The 22,779-nt window shown below is 36.1% G+C and overlaps 1 protein-coding gene across 5 annotated transcripts in view; it reads left to right on the forward strand.

Annotated features, from left to right (window-relative positions):
* PCMTD1 (protein-L-isoaspartate (D-aspartate) O-methyltransferase domain containing 1) overlaps positions 1 to 22,779 on the forward strand; it is a 47,987-nt gene that overhangs the window by 18,344 nt on the left and 6,864 nt on the right. For 4 of the 5 annotated variants that reach the window (XM_071554554.1, XM_071554551.1, XM_071554552.1 and 1 more), the window contains 2 exons: positions 3,122 to 3,224; positions 21,525 to 21,696. In XM_071554554.1, coding sequence (XP_071410655.1) covers positions 21,643 to 21,696 — 54 coding nt within the window. In that variant the 5' untranslated portion in view covers positions 3,122 to 3,224; positions 21,525 to 21,642. Of the gene's footprint in view, positions 1 to 3,121; positions 3,225 to 3,296; positions 3,371 to 21,524; positions 21,697 to 22,779 lie in introns of those variants that run through there. The other variant, XM_071554553.1, reaches the window with a different exon arrangement.

A 22,779-nucleotide genomic window follows, 5' to 3' on the forward strand; every position in this document is an offset into this window, starting at 1 on the left:
AAACCTTGCTGACATGTAATACACAGATTTTGCTTATATTTATTTATATACAGAACTAATGTATCAGGAGTCGGTTTGTTAATTTTCAATTAGTTCTGTCATCAGCTCTTATTTATTAAAGAGAAGAAATTATACCTAGTAGTGCATAAAAATATAATTTGTTGGTATCTTTGGCAGTAGCTTTTGTTCCAGTTAATACTAATAAATTCAACAGATTCCACTGTTTTGTGGAAATAGGAATTATGTTCATTCACAGGTAAAAATAAAATAAAGATACCTACTCTCTCATAGTGTTGCTTTGTCCTGTTTGGGAGTGTTCTTGTTTGAGAGTAGGTATTTTAAATTAGATTGTAATATTTTAAGCTCAGTATTAATAAGTAAATATTCCTGCATTGTTTTCTCTGAAATGTTTGTTCAGCATAGTGAGTAAAGGTATTCATTTATTTGTTTAGTGGAAAGTTTTGTTGTTTCATTATTCTTTCTTAACTATTATGTGGAGAAAAAATTGCGCATATTGCTCTTGCTTTTATGTATATTGCACTTGTATGCGTGTACTTCAACTAGTTTTGAGTAGCTGTTGGTTGGCTGTTGAATGTTTCTGAGTTTGACCTTTTGTTATCAAGCAGAATTCCTAACTTTCAGAGTTGAAGAAATTAAGCGGGAAAAGATTTGTCTTCTGCACAGGGTGAGATTGGCTGACAGCCCCTGAGGAGCAGTCACCGTGCAGATAGATGTTCTCACAAAGGCAGCTTAGGTGCTGATATTCACCAGCAGTGCTGAGCAGCCTGGAGCAGCAACTGCTCAGCTACTTAGAGAAGTAGACTTTGCATATTTCTGCAGTGCTATAACCTGTCACCAAAATCTGCTTAGTGCTGTAATGTGTTTTGAGTTTAGGCTAAGGTATGGAAAGTATAAATGTAGTTTGTATGCCTTTATTTTCTTAGTCTGCTCCCTCTGGTAAAATTAGTTACATATAATAATTTTATTTTAGTGTTCGTTTTAGGCTAGGAAACAGCTGCTTTAACAACAAAGGAAAATAAACAGATGTAGTTTTCTGAGAAATAAACTTGTATATGTTTTTAAAAGCTCACTTTTTTTTCAAACCAATTTCAATATTACACTGCAGTGAGCAACAGAGAACCATGTGGATTTTGACACTGGTTGGATGTCTTTCAGTTGGACAATGTAGTGAGTAATATTTGTGCCACATTGGCAGTGTCAGAATGACTAGGTTAAATTATCAAATAATTTGAAACTGGTAATCACTTCTAAGTACAGCAGCATACTAAAAAGACCCCCACACACCAATCCATGCAGATTAAATTAACTATTGCTGATACTGTTAAAGTGTAAACAACGTTCTGGTTAGGTGGTGGAATTGCTAACTTGTAATGCTGGAAAAGAGGCCAGTTGATTTCAAAGAGCAGTGGAAAAGTTGGTTTCACAATTTTAGAGTAGCTGACTCTGCTTAAATGTACAGCTGTGACTTTCCAAATGAAAGAAGAGAACATATCTTCTGTTAAAATTCCATATACTATGGTGTATGATGATGGAGTAGCACTCTACATTCATGGATCTAATTTCAAGTTTTTGAAGCAACTGACATTTGCTGGATTTTTTTACTACATTGTTTTCAAAATTAAGTGCTGAAAGGAATGTACATGTGCATTTTTGGACAGGTGATGGTGGTGCATTTTGAGTTTATTTTGAATGATGAGGTTAAAGGAATAGGAATTTTTTAAGTAAAGCATGAATTGAGTGCTGCTGCATAGTAGAGCTGTTAGAAACTTCTAGCTCCTTAAGGGATTGCCTATGCCAATGTTTTCCTTATTGTGAGCAACAATAAACTAAATTTACAGTAAATGTGAATGTCATCAGGAGGTACATGTTTTCACAAGTTCTGAGAACATCCCTTGGATGACACCTCTCTCTTCCCTGCAGTCAGAGAGGTCTTACGATCACTGACTGTGGTAACCTAGTGAATTGCTTTTATTTCACCCAGTGGAAAAATACTATAAACTACATTAAGAATTGAAACTTTTGATCAGCTTAATGGCATATGCTATATTTTTCTTGCAGTACAGTGAAACCTCTCTTATTAACCCTAGGTCTGTGTCGTTAATCCATGTCCTAGAAAAGACAAATTGAATTCTGTTTCATTGGAGTAACATCACTGAGCTAAATATTTAGGAAAGATTTAGAATGCAGTAGAGGATATAAATACAAGTTTTGTCTAATCATATTGATGTTTACTTTCCTTTCTTCCCCTTTCCTCTCCCTTTTCCAATTCTATGCTCCAATGACTAAAGTCCCTGGGCTATAAGTGCATGTTAAATTTAGAATTCTTACAGCAAATGTGACTGTCCAATTCAGATTCCTTCCTGATGTGGATAATCCTCATAATACTGTCTCATGATTTCTTCTTGTTCCTCAAAAATAGCATAAACTTTTGGCACACAAATTTTACTTGGAATTATACTTGGATTTGATCACAGGAAGGCAGTGTTGCAATTGTGATGGGGCTGTGGTGAGTGAATACATGTGGGCAATTTCAATGTTCTAGATGGAAATTAATTATTATATATAAGTAAATAAAAAGCAGGCTTCTGGTTTTGCAACCTGCAAAGTAGAAGAGCAGATGTGGCTAAGGGATGTTATATCTAATCTCTGAATTGTCAAAAGATCAAAATTTTGCCATCAGAAATCTTCCAAATTTAAAAAACAAAATACAGACTACTTTAAAATTTTTAATCATTGTATTCCAAGTAAATAAGGTGTGGATAAAGCATTTGCTTAGACTGATTTCAGTGTAGTCAGCTTTTTTTATTTTCTGCATGCTTACGAAGAAAATTCGTTCCATAAAATTGTTTTGCCACAGTTCTGTCCCTGCTCTTTTAGTCCATCTTTGGCTTTTTACCTTCCTCTTAAGTGCTGGTAATGCAGATGCAAAAAATAACTTTGTCTAGCATTAGTGGTAGACTTCTGCTTTATGTGTTTTTAGTGTTTTCAAAGATGAAAAATACAGTAATTTTCCATGCAGTTTTGCTCTGCTAAAAGAAAAAATAAAAAACACAACAAAAAACCCCACCACAAAAAAACCCCATCCTGTTTTTATTTACAGGCCCTTTTGGGATAAATCATGGAATAGAGCTTCATTCAGACGTGGTAGAATACGCCAAGGAAAAATTGGAGAGCTTCATAAAATATAGTGATAGCTTTGATAAGTAAGTATCTAATTTGTCTCGCTCACTTTGCAACAACATTTTTGTTTTTAAACTCAGTGTTTCATTGCTTATGAGCCTAGGGAGGGGAGAAGAATAGCATCGCACACAGCCAAAACAAAACTTCCAGTTTGTGACTACTTCATGAGGTAAGTTGAGGCTTACAAAAGCAGTCTTCAGAAGTATGGGAGTATTTTTGCAGTACAGTACTTAACAAAATGGATTTCCCTGCGTTTTGGCGATGTGTATATGTACACAGGCACATGTATGTATGTGCATGTACATGCATATATCCACATGTACTTAAAAGAATGGTGTGATGTCTGGGTGTCTGCACGTATAGAGTAATTTTTATCCGATAAGTCCGTATTGTATAATTATGCATCATCTCTCTGCAGTATTTTTTCTAATCTACTGCTGTTGATCTGGACATGAATGAGTATATTTTTATGTCTTCATGTTTACTCCCTGCAGAAATGGACTTAAGAGTATTCATCTGTGCTCATAACACTACTCATTTGTACTTCTGGTTATAATTCTGGGTTACAGGGCTTTGAACCTTATTGCTTCTACCTACTTAACAATTTTTATTTTAAGTTGGCCCATAAGAATCTGGATTTTGGGCCTCCCTGCCTCTGTGGAAGTGAGAAAAAGGTTCTGGCTAGGGCTGTGCTTTGTAATAACTTCTTTCCTTGCAGGCAATAAATCCTCCCACAGTAATTATAAGGTAGCTTCTGGAAATGCAGAAAAGTGTTGGAATTGTAGGAGTAGCCTAAGAATTGCACATCCTACATGTCTTCCTGGTGGGCAGCCAAGAAGATTCTTGCTCTCCTTTTATCTGTTATGATGTGCTTTATAACTGCTATGCTCTTGGTTATGTTGGCTGGAGCTCAGTCCACTTTTTTGTATACCCCAAATGTCAGGAGCTTAGGTCTGACCACCTTATGCTCCTTAAAGAACAGAGAAGTATCATCCTAGTGTTACTTTTATCTGAAGTCAATTCTGTAATTCTGTTATTGGCTAGACTGTTTCAGTTCTGTGTTACCTCAGTAGAATAAAATTAAGTAGGTGAAAATATGTATGTTTCATTACTATTGTCTGAATGCAAGCATTTATGTTGCCTGAGTTTAATATATAACCAGAGCCATGTGTTTGAAATACAGTCACTTGTGATCATTATTAATACTGCATTAATCTCTGTTTTAAGTTAACTGCTAGCTAGTCAATTCCTGCGTATACCTGTACATGGGCACTTCTGAAAGTGTCTGTACTGAGACATACAGAAAGCTGGTTTTGATTGTGAAGACATTCCAATCAGACTGTATGTTTATGTGCAGAAATTAAGAGAAATTGAGTGAAGGGGTAGCAATGAAGTTTTATTACTATAAATTTGATTAGGATATTTTTGTAAATGAATGGCAAAACAATAGGAGTGTTACGTGTTAAAAAATGCAAGAACTGGAGAAAAGCAATGGAAAATTGCTAAATTTGATATAGGTGAATGTTGGTGTTGTATGTATATTGTGTTTCAAAGAAATAAGACTTCACCAATCTAACAAAAATACTGGCTGGTTGGATTTTTTTGTTTTAGGAGGGATTTTTAAGTTGTCCGCATAGCTGATTATGGCTAACTGCTTTCTTTGTAAATACTCTATTTTAATGTAGTTAATGAAAATGGCGTGGGTTTTTTCTGTGATGGGGTTCTTCTAAATGCATTTTAACTATAAGTATTAACATCACATCTTGAATTTTAAGCTCTTAAAGTAACATATTCTGACTCAATAAGTGTGGTGTTGATTCTTGTTTCAGTAACTTTTTCTGGTATCTTCATTTATAAGTGAAAGATACTTACCCAAAGTTGTGCAGACTGTGGTATCTGAACTTAATTACTGCATCATTGAGCTTAATGTTTGTACAAAAGACTGCCCAAGGAAAAAATGTGGTCTGCTCTTGAATGCTGGTGTATCCCTAGGAAGTGTCCTTACTGTTTGAAAATAGATGGTGTGGCACACTGCTATGAATGAAGCTAATTGTCTGGGTGAACGTGTGTGTGTGTATGTGTGGAAAATACTTTACACTTGGACAGGAGCCTCTAACAAGACACCTGGGGAACATAAGGAGAACAGAGACCATGATCTGTTTTCCTGGCAGTAACAGTTATCGTGGATGGGGAATTCCTTGCTACTTCCCTGTGTTCTCCGTTTAGTGTGTAATGTTCTGCAGTCTGGTCTGAATGTTTTAAGCATTCTGCTTTTGAAACATAAACCAGAGGTTTAACCATATGGGTAGGTACTTGGAGAGCTTCAAGTTGGGTTCTCAAAAAACACTTTTGGAACTTTGTGGTGTTCCTTTGCTTGGAGCAATAGGGCATTGGTTTTACATCTGACTTTTGTGTGGGGCTTGGGCATGATGATTTAGGTGGATTTTCACCTAATAATGCAAGATGAATTACTTTGATGCCTTTTTTTTGTGGAGGAGTGATCCAGTATTTTGTGGTATAACTTTTTTTCTTGGTTCCTGATAAGAATGTTGTTGAACTGTATTTAAAAAGTTACTTTTCCATGATTTGAGTAAGGTGCTTGACCAGAGACGTGAAACAGTGTAAAATTAGCATATCAAGAAGGATCTGAGTCACACTCTTGACCTAAAGGGAGGGTTGTCTACCTCTGGTAGTTGGTTTTAGTTAAGTTTTCGCCTCTTGAACTGTTCATCAAAAGAAAAGCTTTTCAGATACCTGTTTCAGAAAGGCAAATAATTCCAAAAATCACTTGTATCTGTATCCATATCCCACCAATCTATAAAAATAATTTTCCTCTAAGTGGAGGGCAAGTTGTGCGTTCTGAGAGATGGAACGCTGCCTTTGATTTACTTGTTGACATATGTTTGCCAGTAGAAGCAAAGAAGTTCCTTCTTGAAAGCATCTGGAAGTGTCATAATGGTTGAGCTACAAGAATTTTAGGTATAGACTAAAGAAAATTCCTTGAGTATGAAATACGCATAAGGTGCTCTTTCATTCTTGAAACCTTCAGAGAATGCATGCCAGTTAAGTGGAAAAAAAAATCATTCCTTAAGAAGGCTCTGTCTAAAACACGTATATTCAACTACCAGGCCCCGCTTCACCTGTTTATTGAAGGGGAATGTGTTGTCTTTTCTGCTCCCATTCAACTTCTAGACCTAGAATATCCAGCTTGGAGAGAGAGCCACAGGGCAAGGCTAGGTTGCCCATCTTCTATCACCCTATCAAAAAAACCCAGCCTGGGTAAGCTGGTGAAGTCCCTGCTGTGAAAGAAAATCACCAACCCTTCTCAGGATCAAAAGAGTCCACATCAATGGTAAGTGACAAGAACCCTAGTACTAATTTTGGGTTAACTGTTACAGATGAAAACTTTGTCTTGAAGTCCTGTAATAGATTATGTTGGCATTGAAGAACAGTAAGCTTAATCTTCCATCAGAATATTTGTCTTCACTGAAATTTAAAGCTCCTTATGGGACTCTGAAGGCTCACTTTTTTAATTAAAGCAGATTTGAAAGGCAAAGTTCCTAGTACGTAAAGGAAAATAAAATTCTTTACTTCCACTCAGCTGGCAACTGATTGCAGTAAAATCTTAGCAGGAAAAGCAAACTGTCTCCAAAACTCACAGCTTTCTCAGTTTAAATCATACTGATACCTTAGTTTAAAATAGTGTAAATCATGCTTTTTTAGTGGTGAGTAAATTCTTGTTGAGGTTTAATTTAACCAGAGCAACATGGACTAAAGAATTCCAGTGCAATTCTTTGATGCTGTAAGTTATGCTAAACAAAAAGGAAAGGAAAATAGGTGTTTGGAACACACCCATTTTTTATTTAGTGATACTGCAGAAATATTATTTCTACTCCTACGCCTTTTAGAACAGAAGTCTCTAAAAATGAGAATTGAATCTACTCTTATGTATGGAGGAACTAATCCTGCATTTTTAAAGTATTTGATGGTTGCAGACATAGCTGTTCTTGCCCTCTTAGAACCACATGTAAAATGTCTTTTTAAAATAATTCCCATTGTGGACACTGCCTTTCTTTGGAAATTTCTCATTGCTACAAGTTTATGTAATGTTTAGAATCTTTGCTACATTAAAACAAGTTATGACAGCACTCAATGCATGGTTCCTATAAAAGCTGTTGCTTCACAAAACTCCACAATATTACTATTTCAACCCGAAAAATGATTTTTCTGCTTCATTAAAAAAAAAGAAAAAAATTACTGTCTGGTTTTTGTAAACAGACAAATTGTTTTTCAGATTCTTTGTATATATTAGGGCTTTAATAATAACTGAAGTGACAGAAATTTTTTCTTGTTTCTCTATTCCTGTTCACTTTTCTTGAAATTCTCTGTGAAATTGATGAAAATATTCTTTCAGTATCATTTTTTAATTTACCCCCAAAGTTTAGATATGGTACATAATGAAATACAAATTTTGTAAACCAGTGTTGAAGCAAGAGTGACTTTAGTCAAGCATTTTTAGGAACCAGTGTTTGACCTTTTCCTTCAGAAATAATTGAGTAATGAGTTTTGGTCTACTCAGTGAAACTGATGAGAGTATCAGAAATTATAAAATAGACAGGTAAGAAAAATGAAGACAATCTTATTCAGAAATGGAAGTAACAAGTATAGGAGTTACACAGTTCTCACTGTCCCTACGGCATTGCCTGGAAGCTTGAAAAAATGTTCAAGGCAAAATTACTGAATAGAAATTTCACCAGCATTATTTTGACTATTACTGTAATGCTGATTAAAATTACTATTGTAATTGGATGCAAGAGACTTAAAATGAAGTCTACAATGACAGCTTTTCAATTAATAATTAAATTTGTTCATTCTGATTTTTGTAGTGTACATGAAAAAGGTGTGAACAATGCTAGTAGGTGAAATGTGTGTAGCTTTTCAACAAAACATGCTAGAAATTTATAAATATGTGTTTATACATGAAGCAAAGACTAGTCTAGAGAGCTAGAAAAAATACTTAAATAAACAATGGAGCAAGATAGAAGGAAATAGAGAAAATGTAGAAAGAACTTGCCATTCTGCCTGACTGTTGCTCCACTTCATAGGAAAAGAGTTAACACTCTTTAAAAATTGTTCTATTGGCTGGTGCAGGTTTTAAGTTTCACAGCTAGTGATTTAATCTTAAATAGACATCACTGAGAGGATATATCATGGGAAGTATTTACTGAGAAACAAATAGGAAAACCTTTTCCTGCAATATGTAAGAAACACCTTTAAATCTGATTGATGATACCTCTAAAGTGCTTCTGCAGTCAAGTACAGTGAGAGAAGCTGACTAGTCATAGGGATCGGAAAGTATTTCACGCTGTTGTACATTCTTGCGGCACATTACCTCACACAAAGCCACGTAAATACTGACCTTCATCTGTTGTTTTCCAAGACGTTAAGTTTGACCAAATGATCTGAAAAAGTCTTCAAAGCTTGTTCCAGTGAATGCATTAGTGTTTAAACAGGTTCTAGGAATACCTGGGGTAAGAGTACTGATCTATGAATTTTTAGTTTGACAGAGGAGAAGCTCTGAGATTGTTTTTTTTTCAATGCAAGTGAACAAAGAAGCCAGGCCTTTGTAGATTAAGTGGTGTGGCTTTTCAGTCTGTGCCTTTAAATAACCACAGGAAATTACAGTTACTGCTGTAGCTTTATAGACCAGTTTTTGGTTTTGTTTCTTACTCTTTTCACCAACAAATTTGCCAGAACTGGTGTTTTTTTTTTAATTTTGTTCTCTATTCCATTCTTGAGGAGACCATTTTTGCAAAGTATAGTCAGCAGTACATTAGAATTAGGACAACAGTAGTATAGGCCAAAGTAAGTGTTACTTCTTTGTCATTGTACCAAAAATTGTTGAATGTTTTATCACGTATTTTCAGACTCATTTCAATGTCTGGTTATTAGTGTATTTGATGGTTTAAAGGAAGTTTGATGCAAAGCTAATTCCATGAGGTCTTACATGGATTTACTATTCTGGTTTGGGATATGTATTAAAATAAATTACGGGTTTTTTTCCACAAAGAGTTATGTGTGAAATTCTTTGTTCTGATGTAGTGTCACTGTAGTTCAAATGACAAATATTAACAACTTGCCAACCTTTTTTATATATGAATAAAGTTGAACAGTAGTCCTATGTGCCCTAAATTTAAATAAATTTAAATAAATTTCCTATTAGAAGGGAATTACTTGAAGCAGCTTGGTGGTACTGAATGTCAGGCTTTTTAGAGGGTTTGAGTTGACCAGCTAAAGGAAATGAGTGTGAATGGGAAAACAGCATACTAAAGTCATACTGAAATGGATTTTCTTTCTGTAGGGACTGTGAGCAGCAAGCTGAGAGATATGAATATGGTCAGTTAATAGAGGGATAGGCAGAAGTGTACTGTCATATGATAGCCTGATTTGAGTGTAGTAGCTGAGAGATGTAAAATGCACCTGGAATGGTGCTGGTTTTAAGAACTAATTTATGTCTTCTCGTTGCAAAGAACAGGTATAAGTAGTTATAAGTGGCTCCCCAATATTGCTTGTTTTAAGCATTTTGCAATACGTTTTACTCTTTCCTCCAGATAAAAATCTGTGGATGCTGAGAAGCTTTCCTTCAAGTTACTTGATATTTTTTCTCCCCCGTTTTATTGAACGTGTTCCTTTTTAAAAGGATCAAGTATGGTTACCACTTCAAAGAAAGAAAAAAAAAAGAGACAATTCATACCTCCTTGCACCTAGTGTCCTCTTCAAGAGAAATCAGGATAACATCCTCCATTCATAAAGGTTGTGTAAGTAGAAGAACTTAGCCCAAGAAGCATCCTGTACGTATTCAGAGTGGAAGTAATTAAAGATAGGCTTTGTGCGTGGCTGTCATATTAGGAACAACCAGTGAATCCATTTGTAAGAAAATCTCTTCTATTAGGGTAGGTTACCATACTATACTTGTGGATTTTTAATTAATATTTTGCAACGACACAAATACTAGATTGGTGGATATGGATACAAGAGCAACAAACTTAATCTTAGTTCTTTGCTGTAAATATTTTAAATGGTTAATCATTTTATCACAATAGTAATACTTCGTTGTATTGATATCTCTAGCAAATCGAACTTAAAAATATGGGCAGCTGTAACAGTTTGTTTTGGATACATGTCCAGAATAAAGCTAATCACAGTCATAAGATACCACAAACAGCATTTATTGCAGTAACAACTAGCAAAAGAGAATTAAAAGGATAAAATACTTAATACAAAATAAAACAGAAAGAATAAAATACTTAATTAAAGGATACAAAAGGATACAATATAGTTGAAATATAGTTGATTCTGCAACAGTTGCTTCCGATCTCTGCTGCTTACTTGAGCAGACAGGCCAGGACTACCAGGACCAGCAGAAGCTGGAAGGCACTCATGCTTAGCGGGCATCCCTGCGGAGCTAACACAAGCTCGGTGGAAGGATGGGTGTTGCTCAGCTCTCCCACTCCTGATGTTCATATTTATCAGCTATCCATTATACTACGTAGGGTCAGGACACAGTATAAGGTGATATCTGAGAGCCAAACACCGCCTATTAATTACATAAGTGGCAACAGTCTGTGCGTGCTCGCCTGTTGGGTACTGGTCGTAGGACCCCTGCCCACCTATTCTTCCTCCCATTATTAGCTTCCTCACCCCTTTGTACAGCCTTCACCATTGTGTTCTCATGCGTGCAGCCAATCAGAGAGGAATATGGCTTTGATAATGAAGAACATCTAGTGTTACAGTTACTTGTATACTACTCTGCCTAGTTTCCCAGCATGTACTTTCTAGTTTCTCAGCATGTACTTTTTCACCCATCTATGCTCCATTCCCCCATTGCATGCCATTGTGTGATCAGTGGTAGCAACAAGGTGATATTGTACTACTTGAGATTGCAATGCATGTATTGCAGTGTTTAACATATGACATACATAGGTTAGTATTCAAGGAAGCATAGTCAAAATGCTTATCAGTACACAAGCAACTAAGAACACACCTAACAGCACTTCTTGTAACTAGGGCAACTCTTATTTCTAGTCCTGAAGGGGTTCTGTTGTTGACATTGGCTTCTATGTCTTTCTCAGTTGCTGGCACTCTCAATGTTTTGTTGGTAATCAACAGTACTTGAGATGACTCTTTTTCAGTTAGTATGCAGGGGGTCAGTGTTTTATTATTTAACAGAAACTTAGTTTTTAATCTCGCTGAGCCTCACCTAAAATCCACTGCACAGGGCTGAAAGGGCACACCCACGTGGGGACAGCCCTTACCAAATCTTCGTTCGCGAAGCTGAGCCACACCGCACACCAGTTTTTAGTCTGGAACAGATGAACAGCAGCGTTTAATCCTTTGGGTCTGGATAGCACAGGGAATTTCTGGAGTTTCTGCGAAGTAGATATTAAACCATTAAACAATTTTTACAAATAGCTTTTTTTTTATGTGACTGTGAGGACTCATTGGAACTTATGTTGTTTTCTTGCTTTAGCTATAGGTAAGGCTCGAATTCATGACATAGATGTCTCTTGACAAATTTTTGCTTGTGTTTTAGGAATACTATTTATACTTCACTATTTGCTTAAAGTTTTTAAGAAGTGTGCAAATTTCAGGCAATTTTGTAGAGGAACAACAAATTTCAGAAATCTGGTATTTTACTGTATAGGAGGGACTTAGCTTTTATAATATGAAGTGACTGACTAGTGACAAACTCATGGGCCTGTTAGTGGCTTATCAAAGGCAGGGTGTGTCTGGAGTTTGTGACACTAAACAACATCCTGGTCTTACTAATTGCTCCCACGGAGATCTTGCATTTCCTAAACAGATTTCTGGCCCAGGCGGGGACAGGCTATCTTGCCACAGTCTGCCCCTGACTGCAGTCAATCGTCTTTTTCTCATGAAGTGGTAGTGCAGGTACTTCTTGTCTCTATGTATAAAAGCATCTTCATCAATGTTAAACTATATATATGTATACAAAAATCAGTTAATGACATCTCCATGTGTTATCAGCTGTTTTGTGTGTTTTCTAAGAAAATCATTCTGCTGTAGAAAATTCAAAAATTGTAAAAGGATGAAGAAAAATATCTAGGATATAGTTAAAATTCATTTAACTAAATTATTAAATAAATTATTTAAACTAAATGATTTAATTTGTGATGTTATCAGTTTATCTCAAAGATGGTAGATGAGGTGCGAGCTAGAGTCTATGGGTCTACAAAATCAGTTTTCTATTTGCACTGCTGCAAAGTAATGACTTTTTTGCTTTCTAATACTGGACTTTTTTGTGTGCAGCTTAACACTTTGCAAACTGTTCAATGACAGTAGATGACAAAATGTTTTAGAGATAAACAAATTTGATTTCACGATTAAATGAAATCTTGTGTTGACTCAAACCAGATCCAGAGAAATTTCTTTTGCAAGTTGCAGCAATTGGAGAGAAGACAGATACTTTACACGATGTTTGCACAGTGCTACAAAACTACTGGAACAAAACATAAACATTAAAATAAGCATTGTAAAACAATCAATATAACAAAAACTGAGTTTTTAATTCTATTGTTATATCATTTTTTGTGAACTATTTGTAAAAAGAGAGAAAAAAATTCAGTTTTACTTAGACTTGTTCAAAAGAGACTAGTTTAACAATCAAGTTAACAATAAAAACTCAGAAGGTAATGAAAAATAAAGGTAATAATACTCAGAAGGTAATAAAAAAACCCCACTAGTATTATTCAAATTAGATTAGTCATCTATTTTTTGGAGTCTTTTTAGTTCATATACAATGATCTTTACTAAATCTAATCATGCTGTTAAAATGTTTTAATTTTTATTTTAATTTTATTTAAATGAAAAGTTTGATTTTTATATAAACATGACAGGCTAATTTAAAGCTATTCAAATTTTTAGCATGCTTTAGAGGGCTGATAATTTTGTTTTACAATAATTTTTACTATGACAGCTTTTTTTTATTTTTAGGTATTTGGAGACATGTTTGCTTTTATAACCAAAGCTCTGTTTAGGATGATTGCTGATCTAGATACAATTTTGCAAACACAAAGAATAGGTTATTTAATATTATTCATTTTTGATTCAATTTAATTTATAGTGATCTTTTCCCACTAGACTTTGAAGTAAGTAAGGTTTTTGATACAGCATTAATAAACAAACTTTAAACTTCCACAAGCATCGTTCTCGTACAGCATGCAGGCTGATCTTTCTCAGTTTGGCATCCTTGTGTTGTTGTCTTTGCCTTGATCTGCTGAAGAGTCTTGTCATTTTCTCCAAAAGTAAAAACAAGAAAACCCAAACAAAAAATTTAACTCAATGTATATGTATTTGTTAGCACAGGTAGTGTTTTTCCATTTAGCTTGTAACTTAGCAACATTGTAACAAAACTGTTTTACTCTCTCTGTCTCTTTTCTGACTTTGCCAAGTGGCAACATCAGGGAAGAGGGAGAGAGAGATAGCATAAAGTAAGCTTGTTGAATATATCTCTAAAGCTTCATAAGACAAAATTTTGGTTTCAAATTTAATTTATAGTTACTAGCAATAGAACTAATACATACAGGAAAAGTAATTTAAATGCATTTTTATTTCCATTTGTAATAGTTTCTGTTGTTACTCTAGTCCCAGGAGCAGAGGCCTTCTTAGCTCTGGGATAGTGAGTTCGGGATTATTTACTGCAACTTTAACTGTGGTGTAGCAATTCTTAGACTAGAATAGGTATTCGCAACCCCACAAATGCAGCATTGTCTGGGTAGAGGGCCAATGAAATCTGAGTAGAGAACCAATGAAATTGGTTTACTATATCTCTCTACTGCACAATAACTTTATCTCTGCCAGGTATACCTTATGACTGCTTAAAAGTTTAGCTACTGTGTGGTACAAAATGACTACAGGATGCTATCAATTTATGAATTTATTTTCTTGAGAACATCAATTTTTATTATGTATTCAAATATATTTTTTATATTATTGCTCTATAAAGCCTTGGCAGCCTTTTGCTGTTGGTAACATTATTGTGAGTAGGCATCCTTGGACTGCTTGCTCTCAAAGGCTATTCTGATATCAACTAATATTAGTACAGTTTGCTTGTTCTTTACTGTGCAAGTGGTAAAAACTTCTTAATCTTTATGAACACGGCAAAAGCAGGGAATTACACTGGGGCTTGGCCACACCCCTATTCAAGTTTAGGATGCCCCTTTAATGGGGGTGCATTAGCTTTTACAGGCTCAAATCCTGAAAGCACTGGATCTGTGTTAAGGAACTGATTAACTGTTTCTTGCATTTTAATCCAGGAATATGTCTGCTCCTGTTGTATAGCTCTTCTGATTTGATGTTGTCAGGCTAGCTTTTGTAAGACTTCTATTGGCTGCCCATCAATGTTTTTTCTAGGGACTCCTTTCTCTAATAAATCTCTAAACAGTCTGGTCTGTTCTCTTTTTTTTTTTTTAACTCCTCTGTTTTTAGTTTTGTGTCATTGTTATGTTTGTGTCCAGAGTTGGATGCTCTGTCAGTGGATGGGAGACCAGGAAGGTCACCAAGTTGTTGTAATCTTTCTACAGTTTTTTCTACGGGTACTCCTGGATTAGACACCAACAGTGGAATAATGTATGGTTTCCAGGGTAACAGGCAGCCTTCTAATAATTTGTTTGTCATTACTGGAAGTAAAGGTTGCTTCATATAGAGTTCAGGGCTTTACAATTCAATTACCAATTTTATGGCTTCTCCTTTTAAGATTTGGATTGCTTAGTGAAGTTTCACCCAGGATGAACTACCATTTTGCCATGATCTATCATTAGTAAACTGGTCACTGGGACTTTTAGTTACGACTGAAACTAAGGTTTTATTAGTTCCTGATGTTTGGGTTACATGCCGGAGAGCATTTTGTACATACACATCATTGATTATTCCCAAAAACTTTGTGGCGTCAACATCATTTACTGCCACAGAGTCAGCCCCTTGTTTCATTAACTGGGCTATCTACAGGTATGATTGTTCTCTGGCCTGCTGGGAATATTTAGACAAAAGGTTCTTAATATCCTCTGGAGAGAAATCAACAAACTCATCCTGCCTTACTTGATTACCTTGTGCGTCTATCACTGCCTTTTGCTGTACAGCAGGGGCTGCTCTTGCTCTTTTTGATACTTTATTTGTTTTGTGGTAATTTGTCTGGTACTGGTGACTTGTCTGGTACTGGTGGTTTGTCTGGTTTGTTTGTAAAATCATCTTCATCAGAGCTATCACTGCTGCTCTGAATGTTCCCATCCCACTTCTCTGGATCCTAGTCAGGGGAAGTTACTACAGCTTGCACTCATAACCCCTGGTCACTTTGCCCTATTTTCTTTTGCCTGTGCCTGACAGCTCTTAACAGCATGTTTTTTGGCCAAAACAACACATTTTTGTTCTATCTTGTTCTTTTCATCCTGAGTCTCCAGTAGAGCCTGACGCTGTACTGGCTGGGCAGCCTTTATAGTATTCAGCTGCACTTGCAACTTTGTATTCTTTTCTAATTCTACTTGCAGTTTTTCTACAGCTAACTTACAAGCAGTGAGCAATGCATCCCCCATACATCCAGCATGTTCTAGACGGCTATTTGGTTTAGTAGTAGGGAATCGTATGAACTGTTCTCAGTACTTCAATACCCACTGGAGTCTGTTGTCCCCAGTGCTCAGGGGAAATCTTTGTACAAGCTTGCCATTTGTTCTACAAGGTATTCCATGGTTCTAACCCCCACTCTACTAATTCATGGGGAGGTGCACTAGTTTTCTTGGGTTCTGTGCCTCCTGTGGCTGACCCACTTAGCACTTTCTTCATCTTTAATGTAAAATTTCCTGATGACACGTACGACACATATATTGAACAAACCTGTCTGTTTCTAGCCTAACACAACTCCCACACACCTGACACTGCTACTGAAATCCAAGCTCTAATGGAATAAGTGAACTATGATTTACATACACTTAATATTGACACTAATTACAGTTTACACGAACATGACCTACACACTGACACCCCCTTATGCCGACACAAACAATATTGACCATTACTGCACAGAGAAGTTAAGGCTGTTTCATGGACAGACAGAAGATCAACACAACTCAGTGTCACACCACCCATACACACTAAAATCTCTTTACAAAACAACACAGACTCTCCCTGCACAAAAAACACCAATAGGGATGCAGCTTCACTCTGCTCCCTACACAATATCGGGCACAACTGGACTGGCTGTACACTCCACTAGCAAAGCCCCCTTACACAAACATACTGGAAATAACTGCACTGGCTAGGCACCCCACCAGCGAAGAAGCCCCCTTATAATCACTCATATAGGGACACAACTGCACAATACTGCTTTATTCCGTCATGTATCGTGCTCACAGTGCCAATTTATGTAACAGTTTGTTTTGGATACATGTCCAGAATAAAGCTAATCACAGTCATAAGATACCACAAACAGCATTTATTGCAGTACCAACTAGCAAAAGAGAATTAAAAGGATAAATACTTAATACTCAATACAAAAGAAAATAGAATAAAATACTTAAAACTTAATTAAAGGATGCAAAAGGATACAATATAGTTGAAATATAGTTGATGCTGCAGCAGTTGCTTCCTATCTCTGATGCTTACTTGAGCAGACAGGCCAGGACTACCAGGACCAGCAGAAGCTGGACGGCACTCATGCTTAGCGGGCATCCCCGTGGAGCAAACACAAGCTCGGTGGAAGGATGGGTGTTGCTCAGCTCTCCCACTCCTGGTGTTCCTATTTATCAGCTATCCGTTGTACTGTGTAGGGCCAGGACGCAGTATAAGGTGATACCTGAGAGCCAAACACCGCCTATTAATTATATAAGTGGCAACAGTCTGTGCATGCTCGCCTGTTGGGTAGTGGTCGAAGGACCCCTGCCCACCTATTCTTCCTCCCATTATTAGCTTCCTCACCCTTTTGTACAACCTTCACCATTGTGTTCCCACGTGTGCAGCCAATTAAGAGAGGAACATGGTTTTGATAATGACGAACATCTAGTGTTACACAGTTACTCTGCCTAGTTTCCCAGCACGTACCTTCTCACCCTTCTATGCTCCATTGATCATCTAAATTAAAAGTACCCCCATTACAGCAGCAAAGACAAAAATTCTCTTAAACTTTCTACTGATTTATTTTTTTGTATTCAGCTGGAAGAAAAGAACCTTTGAACTTGAGATGCCCATCCAATGCAAAAGATGGAAAGGTGGAAGCAGGCCAACAGATGTTTTATATGCTTGAAACTGCTTGATTATCTTGGGCCATTGCTACATGTAATCTGTGTGTGCTTATTTTTTTTCTATGGATAGTACTTATTTAAACAGAGATTTTCTGCTGCTGTGTTACCTGTAATGGGAACTCTTAATTTCTTTTCTGTAGGCTGTTGGTTTTCTTGTAATCAAGATACCAGATTCAACTGAAGAACCAAATGTGATTAAAACTTCTCCAGATTGTTCCAGCGCTTTTACCTCTTCTTTTTGATATCTGATGCATGAAATAAGAAGTTTTATTGTGTTAACAATAGAATGCTCTGTAAAGCCACCCTGGCCGTTTGGTAGAGGTGAACAAAAGATAAGGAACATCTGGCATTTCTTAGTTCCATTTCAACTTGGAAACAAATAAAAGATTTAAGTGAAATGTTACCATAACTTGATAGGTATCTTACGTGTTTATCAATACTGCATGTTAAAGCAATAAAGAATTTTATTTTCATCAATAGCATTAATAAAAGATAGCTCCATAGAACACAGGATGAAATGTGATACCTGATTTGTTTTGATATCTCAGAGGCAATAGGAATAAAATAAACTTGTTGGATATAGTAACAAGTAGGGCTAAAAGAATTTGGGTTTGAATTTTTTTTTTGTTAAATGGAACTTGTCCTAATATGGTTGATACTACTTTCATACTGTCAGACTGACAGGCTTATGATGGTGTTGATAGGTATTCTTAAAAATGGATTACTTCCTTGTGTTTACAGAACCTCTGTGTATAAGGTTTAGGTAATTTCATGATCAATTGATGAGGTCTTTTATACTTGAATAAAACCAAACTAAGCTTTACATATTTTGAAAATTATTTGGGCAAGTTAGTAGAATTGTATTTAGTCTGTGTTTGAAGATCATCACAAATCACTGGATGAGATAAATGCAAGAAAATGGGATATGCCTTTATCAGCTCTGTGATTCAGAAGTGTGTGTATATTTGTGAAATCAGAATTGTCTTAAGATTCAGGGCACTGGAAAAGTCTTGCTGCATCACTAGTGAGATTTTCGTTACATGGGAGTGTGAAGGAGTGATATTCACTGTTACATAACTAGGTTTGACAAGTTCATGATACTCTACTGTAAAGTAAGAACTCAGTATGCTTTTATTTCTGGTGTTACATCACTGCTCATACCATAACACATGAGGCAGTTGTTTTTGTGAGAAGCACAGATGAAGAGGAGTTGGCTTCTGCACAGACAGTTTGTAACTGTTTCCTCTCATGTTTTACTACCTACTTGGAGCTTTCTGGGTAAACTGAACTGCCTATGTTCAGGTGGTTAGCTAGCATATCAATGCAGGCCAGCTGGGTGTGAGCATTGCATGGCCAAGTGAGCTAAGTAGAGCTTTGGTTTTCATCTGACATGGTTTAGAGAGGTGTCTTCAGGAATTACATGTAACTTAGTCCACACAGTGTTTAGGTTTGCTGTGGGAAATGAGTCTGTCAAGAAACAGCAGCCGTTGACAAATTGGGTTGAAACTAGTTGAAAAACCATATGGAGGAAAAAGGTATTTTTTGAAGTAAACAAACAAATAAATGACTGCTTTGGTCATTAGCTTTGTGTCTCCACAAAACTGCTAATAACAGAGGGAACACAATTCAGCCAATTTAAAGTGCCTATAGATAGTCAATGTTTGGTGTTTACCCTTAAATGTATTAGGAAGTTGCTACTTTGTCTTACTTGCACTTTATGCCCTTCTGGTTTCAAGACATGGAGCTATATGACAAATTAATCTCAGTTTTTACTATAGTTATAAAGACAACTGTGGATTTTCCTCCACAGCTGACTTACAGAATATTTTGTGCCTGGGGAATGTTTTGGAGGGGTTTTATTTTGTCTTGTATTATGATTCCTTGTAGAGTTGGTGTTGCTTCTTGTTTTAAGAGGGTGGGACTATTGTTTTCACCAACTTTTAGGGCGCTTTCTAGTAGAGGAAACAGTTTATGATTATCTGGTAATAAGCTTGATGGTTTTTAGAGGAGCATTCTGAGAAGATCAGAAGTTGTGAAAGCTGTAGGGCTAGGGAGGCTTCTTTTTTCTGAGTCTAACCCGGGTCTGTCTCAAAATTTAAAACTGCATTTTAGAGAAGTACCATTTGCATTTGCTCCCTCTCCCCTTTCATTTTTTAATGTTAAAGCCCACAAAGGTGCTTTGCTCAAACTTTCAGATTCAGTTGAGGAGGTGACACTTGATTTAAACTATAGGCAACCTGAAATGAAAGTATAGCATGAACTGACTGATTGACCTGTATGTAGAATATAGAAAATACAGGAAAACACATGGTGGTCCAGGTGCTGACAAGATGAGATTAGTTCTTATGCAAAGTGATCCGTGCCTTGGATTTAATTTTTTTTCCCAGCATTTAAGCTTGTCTAGTGTATTTCTAGATTTCTGTGTCAATCTGAAATAATTTCAACATTTTAGGCTGACCTAGCTTTCCAGTTATGTGCAGTAAGGGAGTTTATCCCGACTCCCCTTCCTCTCCCTTTTTTCTCTTTCATCTAACAGTGTTTGTAGCTTTCTTTTTTTCTTTGGATTTGGAAGAGTAAACAACAACATGGACTGCTGACCACAAGCAGTATGTGAGAGAGCTATGCAGTAGTTGGTAAACAATTCTGGGTTCTCTCTGTGCCTAGTCAAAGAAGGAAACATTGCATTAGTTTCAAGATCAAGCCACCCATCTTGCTGGGAAAAATATACTTCTAGCAAAAACTTCAACCATTTGGATTTGTTAATGGTGTAACGCTCTAGATCAGAAAGTCAGCCAAGCCTTATAGGCTTCATCCCTAAGCAATGAAAGCTGCCAACTTTTGCTCTAAGTGAAGAAATACTGATTTGATGCTGCCAGGGGATGGGCTAATCCTAGCCAAGCAAAAAGAAGTATATTTGACAGTCAGCTATAAAGTTCATAAAATGGCTACATGTATTTAAGTTTTTAGAAAAATACATTCCTTCAGGATGATGTTTGAGATGCATTGGACTTTAATACTGCCAGATGAAGTTTATGACCTTTTACATGTAACAAAAGGGTATTGGGTTTTACATAATACTGTTTTCAGAGAAAACCATAAATCCTTTCTATGAGCTACTTTGTAACCTCTCTTCTTAAATGTGCTTGGGAGAGATGTAAAGTTATTTATTGAAGGAATTTTTTTACAAAACTGTAAATTTTATATGATGTTAAGAGCTGAAGCAGTAACATGCTGAAAAGATCTAAAAAATGTCAGAAGATAAGAGTGTCGTGGAGAATATATGTAGCTTTAGCAATAAAGTACTGCCCTGTACATTTTCCTTGGGTATTTTTTGCAGTGGCAAGGAGTACTGACAGTCCTTTCACCTTGTGTCATAAACTTAGGTCCCCTAAAAAGGAGTTGTGCAACTTCTGTTTGCTGATGAAAATAAGAAGAGATGCTTCTGAGATAATGAATCTCTTTTCTTGCTTTGTGTGTGGTCAAAATATGTCAAACTTCTCCATTGAATTTCTTTCTGCAGAAAAGTGGATTGGGCTCAAGATGGGAGGTAGAGAAAAATGAGTCTTTAAAAAACCTAACTTGTAAAAAATGGAGGGGGGAGCTATTAGGAAATGAAAACTTTTCAATGTTTATTCAATAGCTGGCACATTCTACTTTGTTGATGAATGTACTATTGTAATGGCACTTTTACCATATGACTGAGGATTTCTCTGGACAAATGTATTTGCTTGTAGTTAGAAAGGTGATGCTTTGAGACTTTCCCTATTTTGCATAATACATAATTATAACTGCTTAATAGGGTTTTTTTGATGATCCCTGATGTGGCAGGAAAAAAATCATATTATTTTCAAATTAGTACTATTTTAATACAGACTTCCAAATTATGTAAACTAATCTTTCTTTATGATATAAGGGAAGATATGATAAGTATTTTTCTGTCTTTATGTGGACTGGCTTTTCTTAGAAATCCTAATTTGAACTGTGTCCCCTCTTTTTTTTTCTTCTTCCCCATAGATTTGAGTTCTGTGAACCTGCATTTGTGGTTGGTAATTGTTTGGAAATAGCCTCAGACAGCCATCAATATGACCGGATTTACTGTGGAGCTGGAGTCCAGAAAGACCATGAAAACTACATGAAAATTCTTTTGAAAGTTGGAGGCATTTTAGTGATGCCTATAGAAGATCAGGTGACTTAGTGACAATTTACCCTTTTAATCTTCTAATATGAGAAATATATATTTAAGGAATATATAATTTAAGGAATGCTTTTAAATGTATATTTGACTAAGTTAATGTTCAAATAATGATACTTTGATTCAGTGTGTTCTTGCATTTAAGCAGATACTAATCTTTTTAATGAAGTCTTGAACTTTTTTCCCCTTAAACTTATAGGAAAGTGTCAATATCCTGCTTCTAACAAAGTCTGTTTCTTACTATTTCCTGAATATTATCTCAGTCTCAGAACTGCTTTGCAATCTCTCCACCACTCAGACATTTTCAGTCAGTGCTTCAAAGCAAAGAAATCATCCTCTAAACCAGGAGAATTCATTTCAGAGAAATACAAAATAGCTATGATTAGTGGAAGATTGTAAGGATAGGAAAATAATGAAGGAAACCCCACTACTTTATTTCCAGCAGTTTTCAATGTTGCTTTTCCATGTTAGATTTAATGCTTTTCAGACAGATATATTATTTTAATAATGCTTCGCACTTTTATCACTTTTCATCCTTAGACCTCAAAAGGCTTTACAAAGGTAAGTATTATTCTCCCTGTTTTACTAATAGGGAAATTGAGAAAGACAGATCATGTGCCTTAAGTTGATACCCTCCTAAATACTGATAATTACTAAAATGCTTGTTGCTAAGCATGCTAGTTACTTTACTTTCCATAAAGAATTACCACATTATCTCCTTTCTTAAAATGCCGAAGGGATTTAAGCATAGCCTGCGTGATTCAGTTCCATAAATACTTTATTTCATTATTCATTTGACTAAGATACTATCAGTTGAAATTGATGGAATCCAGCTTAAAACTAGTCCCAATTTAAAAGAAAAATTAAGAGCGTCATTTTTTTTCTCCCTTATATACAAATGGATAGGGACTTTAGAGCATGTAAAGTGTGAGAAGCAGCTGAAAAGTCTGAGTTAATCTAGCCTGCAGAGAAGCAGTGAAGGGAACGTTCAATTCCTGATTTGGCTTCCTAAAGGGGTGGAGAATTTACCTGGTAGACGGAAGCCCAATTCTCCTCACAGGTGCACAGCATACTGAA

This window comes from Pithys albifrons, chromosome 4 (assembly GCF_047495875.1).
Source record: "Pithys albifrons albifrons isolate INPA30051 chromosome 4, PitAlb_v1, whole genome shotgun sequence".
NCBI classification, from domain to species: domain Eukaryota; kingdom Metazoa; phylum Chordata; class Aves; order Passeriformes; family Thamnophilidae; genus Pithys; species Pithys albifrons.